Here is a 16,096-nt window from a genome sequence, read left to right as displayed (position 1 = left end):
TGTAGTGACAATTCACTTGATACATTAGCAGTAGGACTAAGAAATTTAGAAATAAACCAATAGAAATAACCATTCAGTTGGAACAAAAAAGGCCCTTGCAACTTTTGTAGAAGGCACACGGTGCACACTGCCATTTATGGCTATTTAAAGTTCATGGTTGGAAATGCATTCTATGTTGTCAAGTACACAAGATTTCTCCATCTGAGCCATCAGTGTTAGGCTTCAACATTTCACGTGGCTTATTAGCTGTGAGGTGCTAAAGCTGTCATAATATAAGGCTTAATTTTTCGGTTGCTATTACAGATAATTAGTGAATCCTGTGGACAGAAATACAAAATATGTACAACAGGTATTAAAAAAAAAAAAAACTAAACAAACAAAAAAACCAAACAAAAGAAACAAGCTGTGAGACAAAGCAATTCAAAGCTAACAAGTTCTTGATAAATGAAAGTAATGCTGGTCTGGCACCAATAGTGATCCACCCTAAAAGCCATGTTTATTTCAAATGAATAACACAATCATAATTTGTATTGAAAGTGGATAAACAATCCAAAACTGTCACAGAGGCTAATGAACTGCTCGTCCTGAGTATCTTTTTCTCTAAATTGTATCCACCACTGGGAGCCAATGACACCAACAATGCCACAAAATATTCTTTGAACTCATACATATGTTCCTCAAAGTACCACATAGTCTATAAAATGCTTGTTTCTTATTTAAAAAATAGAGACTAAGTCCTTTTCTTCTGAGGTGTACAAGAGAAAGTCTTTCCGTAAAATACATGATTTTGTTTTCAATCTTACTTAGAATAACTGCAGTTAGTTTCTCTAATTTGCATGAGTATTTTGCTCATCGAAAACTTTAATGAACAAGTTAAATTATCTTCCAGAGTTGTGTTGATTCTTTAGTTAAGTCAGATGTAGGTGGGAAATCTTTAATCTTCTTTGGAAAATAGTGACTAACAAATAAAACCGAGTCTTGCACCCTTAGTGTGGTTATCAGACTGGCAAAACAATATAGTAATCTCACCCAGTTGACTAACCCTCGCGGTCATGTGAATGGTTAGGATGAGAAGGAAAGAGTGAGGAGGGGGAAAGGGACAAGAACAGTAAAGACACACAATTACAATTCCTTTGCTTTGGTTTCGCTTGGTTTGGCTCAATCACCCAACCTAGCCTTCCTGTCCAAAGTCCTCTGTGAACTTTTTCAGTTTCTCCAGGTCTTGTTCGTTAACTGTTGGCTTCGTGTTGGACTGAGACCTCAACATATCAGCCTGAAAACAGGGTGGGGAAAAAGGAAAAGAAAAAATAAAGATTTGAACATGTTCCAATGCGGAAATGGGTGGAAAAATTTAGGGTTTTCATATTCCTACCATGGATACCACAGGTTCCAACAGCTTCTCCCCAGGGACTTCCATCCATGTCATTTCAATTGCGTTTGGATCACCCGGTGAGCAAGGAGTCAGGAGGTCATCTATAGTAACTTTGGGGTCATCTCTTGATGGACCTCGTACCTTATTCAAATTAAATATTTAATTACAACATTCACAGCATACTACAGTTTAGAATTAAACAGACATTTTGAAAGGCATACCCGTTTGAAGTGGGTTGCTGACTGGACCTTTCGAACAGGCTGCATTAGAGCATCTCTGACAATAATGCTGATATCTGCTCCTGAGTATCCGTCTGTCTTCTTGCCCAGAGTGTTAAAGTCAGATTCGTTGAGACTGTTGGGAGTGGAGCCCAGATGGAGCTTGAACATGAAGGCGCGGGCGTGCTCTTCAGGCAGTGGGATATAGATTCTCTTCTCAAATCTGTGATGGTTTTATTTGACCTCAGTGAGCACACAGGCGAATGACAGCAGAACAGCAACTATAAATGACTAATAATGATTACCTCCTTCTGATGGCTGAGTCTAGAGTCCACGGAATGTTTGTTGCGCCGAGAACCAGGATGCCTTCATTGTCATTTCCAACTCCTGTACAAAAACACAATCAGTGCAAATTAAATATGAGCTTCTCTTACTGTCAAACACCTCCTACTAAAAATCTGCAATCACATAAGATTTCTATTACAGGCCAGCCAAAGAGCAAAGAAGTGGATGTTTAGATACCTCATAGGTTAGAGACATAACATCTGTGCAGCTGGATCAAATTAGCTGGAGTTTAAGTCCAGATTCAGAGCAGATTATGGAAAATTTGTACTAAATGACTTCTAAATTAGACCAGATTGAATTACACTGTTCATATTTCTGTGAACACGCTTTATGCAGCCATCCAGGATTAAATGGGAACTCTAATATTTCTTAGTAATTACTCTTACCTAAAAGGTAACTTAGCTTTATTATTTATTTTAAGCTATAAAAGAGGGATGTATGGGTTATGATTTTATTTCATTTTTAAGTTCAGTGTTCAGTAACCTAAATATTTTGAATGCTTATAAGTACCTTATAGTCATATAACAACAATTTACATACATTTGGTTATCCCATCATGGTGTCAGTAAAATTTTAAAATACAGAAAGATACTGAAATAGAAAAGTCACTTTATGGCACAAATATTTCATTACTGAAAAAAAAAAATCCCACATTCATTTCTCTTATTATTTATACATAATTAGTAATCACCCTTACCTTGCATCTGAACCAGAAACTCTGTCTTAATACGGCGAGCAGCTTCACTCTCATTCTCACTTCTGGACCCGCACAGCGAGTCAATCTCATCAATAAAGATGATAGAAGGTTTATGCTCTCTTGCGAGGCTGAAAAGGTTTTTCACCAACCTGGGAAGCAAAAGGAAAGCTTTTAAGGAAATGAAATGGCAGCCAGAGCTGGCTGCAGGATAGTTTTGTATATTATATTCCAATATTGCACATTATATGTTAGAAAGTAAAATCATATGGTTAATTTGTGCTTCTGTGAATTGCTGCTCACTTTTCACTTTCTCCCAGCCACTTTGAGACGAGGTCCGATGAGGAGATTGAGAAGAAGGTTGAGTTGTTTGCCTCTGTGGCGACTGCTTTAGCCAGGTAAGACTTTCCAGTACCTGGAGGGCCAAAGAGCAAGATGCCCCTCCATGGAGTTCGCTTTCCTGTCAGTCAAGCAAAGAGGTAATTTAATCTAAATTAGTATGACCACAACATCACTTACTACACTCTGACACACAACTATTTCTTCTATCATTTAAGAACCACACAGTGAAGTGGGTTCTTATTCACAGAGATTTACCTGTGAAAAGGTGCGGGAATTTGATTGGAAGTATAACGGCTTCTTTCAGCGCCTCCTTGGCTCCTTCTAAACCAGCAACATCATTCCATTTAACATTTGGTTTCTCCATAACAATTGCACCTGGGAAAAGATAAACAGTACATTACTGACAAGCCTTATATTTAAACTAATAAACATGCAAAAATATACATACTATACAGAGTGGTTTAACATAGAAGCACGCAACACCAGAAGGTTGAAGCCATCAGGTTTCAGTGGTCTTTATATTGATTTATATTAATATAAAGATTTAAGAAATGTTACAAACCTGAGAGTTGATTTTGGAACTTCTTTTTCTCTGGATCATCACCCTCGTCACTTTCATTTCTGGAGACAAAAACATATTTTATCTTGATTTTCCAATCATATGACATTAACAGCATCACATGAGCTGATTTGCTCTACTGCCCCGCCCAGTAACACACCCTTTGTCATCAGATTGCGACTCTTTGACAGGCTTAGCAGGGGCCTTATCTTTCTTCTTGAGATACTCTTTCAGCTTTTCTGCTCTGTCCAAGTATTCTGCACATTTTGCCCGGATGCTCTGTTTTGCTTTGTCACCCTGGGCTTCATCTGTCAGAAATCAGCACACACACAATATACATTACAAAACAAAACAAAAACAAACCAACAAAAATTATTGTACAACCTTTTTGCTTTAAAACGAAACCCTTCTTTTAGTACTTTTAAAATTATACAACTATTATCATTATTCTTACTATCAAAGTGTACAAAACGGCCCACGGTTTTTTTAAGTCACATGAAGTCATCTGTCATCTGACCCACAAAAACGTACAGGTATCAATGACTATTATCAAACTATGATTTCTGTCATTATCACACATGTGCCATTGTGCTGTCTCATGCCTCACATTTCACCACATGAAGGAAGTACTGAACAGCAGCCTGGTATAGGCGTAAAGCCTCCTCGTAGTTCTGGGCTTTATCCTCCTGAGCCGCCTTGCTGGCAAGATCGATGGCTTTCTAAAATAACAAAGGACAATGTCAGTTCAGTTGAAACTCGCGGCTGTTCAAAAGAATAAAGAGCAGACAACCTACAAGTCATGTCTTTGGATTATGAGACACATATAGATAATCAAAATAAACATCAAGACAAGAAAAGGACAAGTACCAGCACATAAAGTTGGAACTTTAACTGAGTAAGGAAATAATGATAATAATATTAAAACAATCTACTAAATGTCCCCTAAAGCTCACGTTAGTAAAATATAAAGTGGTCGTAATCTACTGTAAAGCTTCACCTGTGCAGTGAGGTGACACCGCGCGCACACACAAACACACAGTCAACGCTTTCTTTCACTTCCTTTTTGTGAGTTTATCTATAAAGAGCAACTTCAGCAGAATTTACATGTTCAGAGAACAACCCAGAATACCCCATTTTGCTCTTTAAATTTGATATCTTTTCTGAAGCCATTTAAAAGTAGCTAGCAGCGTTAAGCTGATTAGGTATCTTGTAGTCCAGTTGTTAGCAACTCAGTAATATTATGAGGCTTCCGGCACAATTCAGCTGAAAAAAACAAAACAGAAACGAAAAAACCCCCAAACTGAATCTTTGTAATACACATGGACCATAGTATCAGGTTTGAGTGGTCAGTATCTTACTTACTACAACACTGGCGTCTTGTGGGATAAGCTAGCCAAGTATGCTAATTAGCAGCTAATGTTACTAATGTTGTGTTTTTTAACACCGATGGAAAGGTTGAAACCAAGCGCAAACCTTAAAAACTAGCCCCGAAGTGTTTCTTACTAGCACCTAGTACACTGTAGCCAATTTATTTCAACGTTTAAACAACTTTTATGGCGTTTTTTTTAAAGCTATTTTTTAGCCTCCTCTAGGGTTGGTCCCCCAACTTACCTGTAAATTGTTGTTGGCAGCCATAACGGCGGATCACTTGCCCAGTAATCAAAGCGAACGTAACACCACGCGAGTAAACTATTTTTTTAAACACTCTACTTAAGAAATCAGCTACACGCGTAGACTGTAAACACGCAAACGAGGTTTCAAGCTGACTTCTTTTGGTGTTTTCGTATCTCTGAACGCTCCCTTCTCAGAGCCGAGGAAGATACTTCCGCATTGAAAAGTCGATACTCGCGTGCACGAAATGTAATGACGTCAAGACGTAGCCTCCACACAGTCATCGTAAACACAGGTCATAGATGCAGTTCAGTAACTGTCACCATTCAATGCTGCCCTTTTTTTCTAAAACAAAAAACTGCGCTTGTCCTAACTATTTCAGCCCCGTAATTCTCTTCATTATGGTCAATGAAAATCGTAACATTTTCAGCTCAGCCTCCTGCCTTTTTGTCGATGACAACACTTCCAAACATACATCATAGCAGTTTTTATATTTTTCTGTAAACCTTCTCTGTTGCTGTTATTGCTATCCTTGTCTTACAAATCACTCTAATCTCCACCCTCTTCACCCTGCCTGCACTCTCTTTTTCACCTCTCTTGAGCACTGTTTGTTGCTTTGAATGGCTGACCCAAGGTATTTGACTCTTCCTGACTTAACTTACTCCACTCCTTGTATTTTAAGACCTATAAAGTGAAGACTGGGTATGGATGAACTTTTTCATGCCTCTATAAATTTTGTGTTGCTGTCATGTGGTGTGTGTGTGTGTGTGTGTGGTTTGTCCTCTTTATATTATTATTATTATTATTATTATTATTTTTAGTTTACAACAAATAAATGTCCCTTGAAGTTTTGAAATGATAGGCAGGACTCTCACACTGCCCCACCCCACTAATTTTTTTCATGATCCATTTGTACAGGGAATATTTTGTACTGTCATATCTGTAATGACCTCTTTATTCACTAGGTACTCCTGTAGTTCTTCCGCTCTGTCCAAGTACTGTTTACATTTATCTCTTATCTTCTGGTTGCCATCTTTACCTTGAGGTTCACCTGAAAGAAGAAAACAACAATGAAACAATGGTTTCAGCAAACACACAAAGATTTTCTCATCACACATCACAACTAAAAAATGTGTTGGCCTAAAACTATGTAGCTGTTTATGTTTCAGCCAAATTCAGCCAAGAGTTGAGTGTATTCCTTCACTGATGTCCAATAGTGCAGCCGCCTTCAGAGTGAAGGGACGGCGTATACTGTAATATTTCAGATAACAGTAGGGTGATATTAGCTGCGTGATATTAGTCACAATGGTGACGCACGTTTCAGAATGTGGAGAAAGTACTTGACAGCATGTTGGTAAGAGCGGATGGCCTCCTCATAGTTTCCAGCCTCGTCCTCCTCTGAGGCCTTCTGTGCTACGGCAATAGCTTTCTGAAACGACAGGACATGGATCAATAGTTCAGACCTTGTGTTTCTATTACATCCACCAGCATAGTTCATTCATGAACCTTAACAGGTCATAACACCAAAGTGTTCTATGAAGTATCCTGATGTTTCACTATCTGAAGTCAGAAACATGGATTATGAAGGAACACTAACAATAATAAAAACATTGAGGCTTTGAGCTAGTGCATAAATTGGGCCGTTCCAAAGCTGAGTAAAGGGAAAGGAAAATATAATTAAATTCTGATACTTTTAAATGTGAAAATCCAAAAAAGTTCATGGCTTTTAAAGATGACCTACCTGTATTTACCCATCTTATAATAAATTTGGTAATCAATATGCATGCACCATTTATGAAGTAATGAACCATCAGGTTCACACTGCAGATAGACACCCTGAGAGCTCCCTTCATAACCTTGGTCTGAATTTTCTATTGGAATGAACTTCCATGCATTATTATCATTCTGTAGCTGGAAATGTTTCTTGAATTTATAGAAGTGTTTTCAATTTTGTGTTTCCTGTTCAAAACTGCCAGTGAAAATCAGTCAAGACTGTTGCTGTTATCTGCCAATCTTTAAAAGACTGTACTGTCTTTCATCTGTGTGAACAGACTGAACCTTACAATGTAAAACTATGTGGAAAATTAGCAGAGGCTATTGTGTGCCATCCACCTCTAGCTACCCATTCGTGTATTATGAAAAGCAATATACACTCAATGGACACTTTATTAAGTACACATTGCTAGTAAAGGGTTGGACCTCCTTTTGCCTCCATAGCTGTTCTTATTCTTCATGGCACGGATTCAACAAGGTGCTGGAAACATTCCTCTGAGACTTTGGTTCATAATAACGGGATTGTGTTACACAGTTACTGCAGATTTGTCAGCTGTACATTTATGATTCAAATTGGCCATTCCACCCTACACTAAAGGTGCACTACTGGATTAAGGTCTGGTGACTGTGCAGGCCATTTAAGTACAGAGAAGTCATTGTCATGTTCAAGAAACCAGTCTGAAACGATCTGAGCTTTGTGACAAAGTGCATTATTCTGTGGACATAAAGGGATCGACATGGTCAGCAGCAATACTGGAGCTTAAATGATGCTCAGTTGATACAAAGTGTTGTAGAAACATATCACACACCAATATATCACCATTACCAGCTAGAACTGTTGATACAAGGAAGGACAGATCCATACTTTAATTTTATTTATACCAAATTCTGACCCTACCACCTGAATGGCAGAGAATACGGATACTCAGACTGGGAAACATTTTTCCAATCTTCTTTTGTCCAGTTATGGTGAACACATGAGAATTAGAATCAGTTTCCCTGTTCTTAGCTGACAGGGGTCGAACCTGATGTTGTCTTCTGCTGGTGTAGCCCATTTGCTTCAAGGTTAGACATGTCTTGTGTATTCAGAGAGGCTCTTCTGCGTACCTTGGCTGTAACAAATGCTTATTTGGATTACTGTTGCTGTCCTATCTATGAAAAGCAGTCTGGCCATCAACAAGGTGTTTTTTCCCCTGTGTGGTAAATCCCACTAAATACTCTGACCAACGAGTCTGCCTCCAACATCTACGCCGTGTTCAGAGTTGCGTAAATCACATTTCTTCCTTATTCTGATGCCCAGTTTGAACATTGCTGTGTCAAAAAGTGATATCAGATGCTTTTATGTGCTATGCATTTTCTTTTATGGTTAACTAGACTGCAGTTAACAAGATTTATCAGGTGGTTATATATAAAACAAAGAAATGACCTGTTTTGTAAGTATCTTTATGGGTCTGCTTTATTGTACATATGTTATCATACAGAGGTGGGACCAAGTCATTGTCTTGCAAGTCTCAAGTAAGTCTCAAGTCTTTATCCTCAAGTCTCAAGTCAAGTCTCAAGTAATGTCAGGCAAGTCAGAGTCGAGTCTCAAGTCACTGGTGTAAAAGTCCGAGTCAAGTCACAAGTCTGAAACTTTGAATTTCAAGTCCTTTCGAGTCTTTAAAAAAAAAAACGAAAAAATAATGTTGCAGTTATGCTAAATGTAAATATTAGACCATGTAATTTTAAAATCTGTGTTTTTCTCAACACATGACAAAATAGTGAACTTAGAAAATATACACAAATTGTGAAATTGCACCTCTTTAAAATGCAGCTCAATTAAACCTAGCTCCAAGAATAATTTTCACCAACAGTTCTGAGATACGCTGCATGTTATTCTTGGATGCGGTTGTAGGACCAGCTTTAAAATCGCATGACAAAAATATCATACACATTAAAAAAAACTGTATCACCAACGTAGCCTGGACAACATTTGCTAGTTAGATGAAGTCAGCTATCTCATCTTAGCATATTTATTTCAATTCAATTCAATTCAATCTTTTTTTTTTTTTTTTATAAATTTTATTTTCAGTCACAGCAGCATGTTAACAACAAAACATTGAACATACAGTAGTTTGCTGTTCAGTATTTACAATACCCCAAAAGATAACAGAAATAGAGAAGGAAAAAACAAACAAACAAACCAAAGAAACCCCTACAAAACAACAAAAAACAAACAAACAACAACAAACAAATAGAAAAATAAAATGTATAAGGGACATTCAGCGTACAGTTAGCTATGATAGCGATATAGAGATATGGTATCTGGTCATGATAAGGTGGTCATTTTAAATGTTTCCATGTACATCAAGAATGGCTGCCATGCCCTAAGAAATTTGGTGGTTGAACCTGCCAGTGTATATCTCATCTTTTCTAAATGTAAAAACCTCATGAGCTCCGCAAGCCACTGTTCATGTGTGGGAGGAGCTTCCTGCTTCCATCTTAAAAGTATAAGGCGCCTTGCGATAAGTGAAGCAAAGGCAATAGAATTCGAATAGCATTTTGGCAAAGTGATGTCTTGAGGTATCACCCCAAAGATAGCCGTTAGAGCAGAAGGCTCATATTTAACGTTATACATCTCTGACAGAGTGTTAAATATAGACACCCAATAGGTATGAAGATTAGGGCATGTCCAAAAGGTATGAAGGAGCGAACCTGTTTCTGCTTTACATCTGTTACACAGAGGGTCAGCTCCTGGATAGAACTTGGCTAACTTTTCCTTGGAGATATGTAATCGGTGTAGGACCTTAAATTGAAGGAGCCCATGCCTGGCACATATCGAAGAAGAGTGTACCCTCTGGAGAAAAGATTGCCAGAGCTCATCTGTTATAGTCATCCCAAGGTCTCGCTCCCACTGTGCTTTAAGGATGAAGAGAGAAGGAGATTGAAGATCTAATAGTATAGCATAGATTTCTTTAATCGCCCCTCTCTTATGAACGTTTATATTAATAATTTTATCCAAAGAAGTTTCCTCAGGTAGTTCCGGAAATGAAGGAAATCGACTCTTTACAAAGTGACGAATTTGTAAATAGCGGAAAAAATGTTGCCGAGGAACATTAAACTGCTTCAGGAGCTGCGTGAATGAGGCAAAAATCCCATCTACAAAAAGGTCTTTGATATTTCTAAGGCCATTACTTTCCCATATTTTAAAGGCAGAGTCCATCATGGAGGGTGGGAACATATGGTTTGAGCAGATAGGTGCTTTAATTGACATTAAGTGTAACCCCAACCTTTTCCTACATTGCACCCAGATTCTGAGCGAGTCATACAACAAAGGGTTACGTTTATAGGTGTATAGTTCTAATGGGAGAGCTGAACTCAACAAAGCTGATAGGCAAATTTTGCCACAATTGGATGACTCAATTTGGAGCCAAGCTGGAGTCTCTGTAGTAACATTACTCATCCAGTACAGCATATTACGAATATTTGCTGCCCAATAATAAGACTGAAAGTTTGGCAAGGCTAATCCACCCATTGGCCTAGTCCTCTGCATGAAATCTTTACGAATTCGTGGACTTTTGCCATTCCAAATAAATGCAGAGATATGCTTATTCAGTGTTATAAAATACTTATTGGGTAAGTAGCATGGGATACATTGAAATAAGTAAAGGAACTTGGGAAGTATGTTCATTTTGATAGAATTGACGCGGCCAATTAATGACAGTGGTAAATTGTTCCACCTCTGAAGATCTGTCTCAGTATTTTTAAGCAGCGGGACAAAGTTTCTTTCATAAAGATCTTTGTATGAGTGGGTAACCTTAACCCCCAGATAGGTCACATACCCTGATTTAACGCTAAATTGAAAACCTGAAAATGAAATCTTTCTGGCTATAGAGTTGACACAGAGAAGTTCACTTTTATGCAGATTTAACTTGTAACCTGAAATATTACCAAAACATTCAAAAATGGCAAGAGCACGGGGAAGAGAGCATAAAGGCTCTGACATATACAGCAGGAGGTCGTCAGCATATAAGGATATTTTGTGCTCCTGGTCACCTCTGAAGATGCCCTTAATGCAACTGTCAGCTCGCAGTTTAATCGCCAGTGGTTCAATTGATAATGCAAAAAGAAGAGGGGATAAGGGACAACCTTGTCTCGTACCACGGAGAAGTGGGAAATAAGAAGAGAATAACGAATTTGTTCTAACACGTGCCATAGGTGAGGAGTAAAGTAACTGAATCCATGAAATGAAATTAGGGCCAAATCCAAATTTATGCAGAGTATAAAACAGATAATCCCACTCCACCCGGTCAAATGCCTTCTCAGCATCGAGTAATAAGGCAATTTCAGGGGTTGTAGTTGACTTGGTGTGTAATATGTTCAAAAACCTGCGCAGGTTGAAAAAACCATGCCTACCCTTCACGAAACCTGTCTGATCTGGAGAAATTAACAATGGTAGATGTTGCTCTAGCCTGAGAGCAAGTGTTTTTGACAGTATTTTTAAATCTACATTTAAGAGTGATATAGGACGATATGATGAACACTCTAATGGATCTTTATAATTCAATTCAATCTTAATTGGCAGACTTCATGTCCATAAAAACAAGACAAAAAAAACAAAAACAAAACACACACACACAACACTCCCCCCCCCCCCCAACACAAGGTATAAACCATTAAATATATATATGTATATAAATAAGTATCTAAAACATTTGTAAAAACATAAAACCATAATATACATAAAACACAATTACTTAAAATAAATCAATAAATACACAAACACTTTAACCAGTGCTTTCTGAGACTGGATGAGTAACGGGAACCACTCACTGTCGGATCTGTGAGTGCTAAAATTATACTGTTACTCGAACCATCCAGTCGTTCTCTAAAATTGAACATTAGCTTCCTTAAAAGTGCTTTAAAAGTCCAAACACCCACAGCTACAAACATCTGGCTGGCACTACCACTTCTAGGTATCCTGCAAAGGATTCTCATCGCATCATTATATGCAACATGCAGCTTCTGCATGCTACATTGTTTGTAGGATGACCACAAGGGGGCAGTATATAGCGGTGTGCAATACGCTTTAAACAAAGCCACTTTAACTGGAAGTGAACAAAAGCTGAATTTGCGTGCAATAGTATTTGCCTGCACATAGAGCTTACACCGTTGTCTGTATATGTCATCATCATCATTCATTTGCTCAGTAATAAAGTGACCGAGGTATTTCACCTTTTTATGAACTTCAAGAGTTTTTTGTGCCAGTTTAAACAAAGGGAAATTTAGCTGTTTATCCTGCTTGGTTCTACATATCAAAACAGCACTTTTAGCAGCATTGTACTCAATGTCATATTGCACACCATATTCAGTACAGACATTAAGAAGATCCTGTAACCCAGCACTGCTTGGACTAAAAACAACCAGGTCATCTGCATACATAAGATGATTTATCAGTGCTTTACCTAATATACACCCAGTGTTACAGGCTCTCAGCTGTATGGACAAATCATCAACATACAAATTAAATAAAATTGGAGACAAAATCCCACCCCGTCTAACACCATTGCTGACACCAAAGGGGGCAGAAATACTGCTTCCCCATTTAACCTGCATGTTCTGATGAGCGTACCAGTAAGAGAGAATCCTCACGATGTACTGAGGAACTCCCCATCTCTTCATTTTATCAAAAAGTTTTCTGTGGTTCACTCGATCAAAAGCCTTAGAGGCATCAATGAAAGACATGAGGACAGATGAATTTTTAGCCCTGTACAAACTGACTATTTCCTTGAGTGCATATATGCACATGTCAGTGCCGTGCTTTGAAGCTAAACTGATTATCCAGAGAAGAGATGAACACACTAACTCTGTCAAACAAGATTCTTTCTAACACCTTAGATAAAATACTGGCTAGTGCAATTGGCCTGTAATTATCCAAGCAGCTCACTTTTGCAGCTTTGTCCTTCATAACTGGTACCAGTAAAATACACAGCATTGAGTCTGGTAATATGCCATGAATCATAAACCCAGTGAAACAGAGTGCTAAAAGAGGAGCTAGCCTTACACTAGCATGTTTTAAATGTTCTGCAGTGATGTGATCCAAACCAGAGGATTTATTATCAGACAACCTATGAATGGCTTCATATACTTCATGTGTCCTTACACTTATTGTGTCATTACTCATGTCAAGATTGTCCTCATATGGTTCACTTTTTATACAGTTAAACAACGCACTGTAATGCTGTCTCCATAATGCTGCAATGTTATCTGCCCCAGAAACACCTTCAACAGTTGATGGTAGAGATGGTTTACAGTTATTAAGAGCTTTCACCTCTTTCCAAAAATCTGCCGTATTATTACACAGCATTTTCCTGGCCAAAGAATCTGCTCTTAGCATTTGCTCATTTTTAGTTATAAAGCGAACAGCGTACTTATATCTGGCATTCGCACATTTTTTCTGTTCAAATTCTGGGCCTTGTTTAGGTCTTCCAGCCATGGCCCAACATTTATAAGCTATGCGAGCTTCATCATGGTACATGGATACATGTTCTTTCCAGCCAGGTCTGATGTTAGGTTTCTTATGCTTATATTGTTTATCAAGCAGTGTGCCACTTTTATACAGAGCAGTCACTATATCATCATACATGGAGCAGAGTAAATGTTTATGCACAGCATTCTTACAGTTGACATCTTTGCACAAAATAGCTTCTTTATTTATATGCATATTAATAATCATACGGTTCTTGGAGTGAGTGCATACACTCATGAAGTTTAGTAACTTCCGGTCACTGCAACAAGTCCAGGTACAGTTTACCGACGGATGGGTGCAGGACCTTGAAATGCACCGTGTAGAACGAAAGACCATCGTACGTATCATAAGTTTACCAATCTCACAAATCGTCGTCATAAATACACATTCCTTAACCGTTTATTAATATAACCTTTGAGCTCAACGGTAATTAATTAGCAGTGGAAATAATTTCTGGTTCATCACAGAAATGTAGCAGTGACAACAATACTGTATGCTGTAATCGTACTGGGCAATTAGTGATACAAAAAAACCTGTTTTATCCTGTGAATAAACGTATATGTTTTTGTCAATGTACCATAATAACAGAAGCGAAACGCAATATTGTGTCAGGACAATTCACTATTTATGCACAATAAATAAAGGAGCATAGCGCGACAATTTCTGTTCAGCGCCAGACTTGCTTGTAACCTATATCACCAGTTATGTTATGAAAATGACGTATTAACTACTAAAAAACACTGACCTTCGTGTAAATGCTTGGAGCAGACTAACCTGTGAGCTGGAGGGTTCTGGGACGTTATATTTGATCTTTGAATGGCTGCAATCCAGACCATCCGTCGCGTCTTTGTTACTTCGGAAACATGGCTTGAACAATTTCTCTTCCACGACGTAATCCGATAACAACCGATCTCTTTACCCGTCGGCTTCCCGTGGCTGTCATGCGACCGGCTATTGCAGTTAATAATACAACAGCTTCTTGACATTTTTGTGTTTCTTTTTATCGCTGTATAACTGATTTTAATTGAAAGCCTGCGTGCGCTAGTACCGCTTGCCACGAGTTCCCAGAATCCTTTGCGGTTCTACCCGTGAATGACGTCACATTTTCAATCTCTATATAATATGCATGTTAAATTTTATATTTGGGGTAAAATATCAAGTCTTTTCAAGTAAACCGGTTCAAGTCCAATTCAAGTCCCAAGTCATTGGTGTAAAAGTCCAAGTCAAGTCACAAGTCTTAGAACATTTTTTCAAGTCAAGTCTAAAGTCATAAAATTAATGACTCGAGTCTGACTCGAGTCCAAGTCATGTGACTCGAGTCCACACCTCTGTTATCATATATTTTAAAATAGCACTGACTAAAAGAGTCTTTACAGAACCATTATATTTTTTGTCATCTCTGCTGCCCTCTTCAGCAGCTCACTCTTAAACATGACTTTTTAGTGTCAGTGAGACTATTTATAAAAGATATATAAAAGTCTCTTTGCCAATAAACTGATTGCAGCTTCTACCTCTTGACAGAAATGTTGGTTGTGGCTCAGAATGACTTCACGAGAGACAGATTTGACATTTGTTCCACAGATTATAAACCAACACGTCATTTACGACCGTTTTAATACAGGCTATCATTTTTTTTTTTTGCACAACACTGCCCCTAAATGCACTGGGTTGCTGCCGTGTGACTGGCTGATACGAGCAATTGAGCAGATTTATCTAATGAAGTGGTCGGTGAGGGTATTTACTGCCGTCATCAGATTTAACAAACAGTAGAAAAATACATTATTAAAACTAGTTAGTTCACTGATTATAATTAACCCTGACTAAAACACCTCGTTACTTCTTTCACGAACTGCCTCTGAATCTGCCGCGCTCATGTCAACCCTATTTTGCGGGCAGTGATGCAGTTAGCTCTGGAAGTGACCTAATGAGGCACACAAATAGAGAACTTAGAAAACAAAGCACGGATCAAAAAGTATCAACAAAGTCAACCGTGTCAAAACGAAACCTGCAAAACTGCAAACATGAAACACCCTCTGTGATTTCCCTCCAGTATGAGAAGAAGTTGCAAACACGTAAGAAACACGACGTTTTCCAGCCTTAAAGTTGTTGTTTTTTTAACCTACCTGCAGATTTGTTGGCTCCATGAGGAGTCCCGTACGAATTAAAGAAGCACAACAGATTCAACACCCGAAACTCTGTTTCGTTTACTCGACAATGCCAGAAGTTCCTGTTTGCTTGTCACCGCCTTAGCATTCTGACACACGCGTCCAACAAAGTAGCCTTGCCAGTCAGCCAGTCAGAAAGAATGAGAACGATGCGGGACACCCGTCCTGTCACTGAGTCACTGTACTTAATTGTTGTTGTGCTGGTTAAAGTCAATACGTGTTGCTGAATCACTGAATCATTGTCCAGCAGCATGAAAAAGCTGGTTCGGAATTTTATTGTCTGCTTTCACTGAAAAAAAATTTAGGGGTGGCGTCACACATATAAGAAAGTAAATAAAAGTCAGATAGAGAGAGTTTTAGATGCAACTCGGTTGCAGTAGTTAAAAGGCACATAAATCTGGACGTTCGCATGTGCGAATACGCACTAAAATCCCCTTCTCTGATGCGACATGTGATATATGCACCACTAGAGGTCGCCCCAAGATCACCGTGCAAGAGTCAACAACGTT

General features: G+C 38.4%; 1 protein-coding gene across 2 annotated transcripts; it reads right to left on the bottom strand.

The window, feature by feature from the left end:
• Positions 1-913: 913 nt before the first annotated feature.
• vps4b (vacuolar protein sorting 4 homolog B) lies at positions 914-15,677 on the bottom strand. 2 transcript variants are annotated; one of them, XM_085439051.1, is made up of 13 exons: positions 15,546-15,677; positions 6,459-6,570; positions 6,092-6,192; positions 4,138-4,249; positions 3,691-3,838; positions 3,534-3,592; positions 3,227-3,346; positions 2,933-3,089; positions 2,633-2,781; positions 1,896-1,977; positions 1,594-1,813; positions 1,373-1,513; positions 914-1,273 (listed from the first exon to the last, which is right to left on the bottom strand). In XM_085439051.1, the coding sequence occupies exons 1-13, from the start codon at positions 15,564-15,566 to the stop codon at positions 1,172-1,174; spliced, it is 1,524 nt and encodes a 507-aa protein (XP_085295177.1). In that variant the 5' UTR covers positions 15,567-15,677; the 3' UTR covers positions 914-1,171. The 2 variants fall into 2 exon arrangements, with proteins under 2 accessions (XP_085295177.1, XP_085295178.1); XM_085439052.1 differs by lacking the exons at positions 6,092-6,192; positions 6,459-6,570; positions 15,546-15,677 and adding an exon at positions 5,142-5,389.
• Between the last annotated feature and the right edge of the window lie 419 nt (positions 15,678-16,096).

Source organism: Copadichromis virginalis, linkage group LG18 (genome assembly GCF_057382275.1).
Source record: "Copadichromis virginalis isolate Kocher_CV1m ecotype Utaka linkage group LG18, C_Virginalis_male_GT1.1, whole genome shotgun sequence".
In the NCBI taxonomy this organism is placed as follows: Eukaryota; Metazoa; Chordata; class Actinopteri; order Cichliformes; family Cichlidae; genus Copadichromis; species Copadichromis virginalis.
This window is presented reverse-complemented; position numbering and strand designations above follow the sequence as displayed.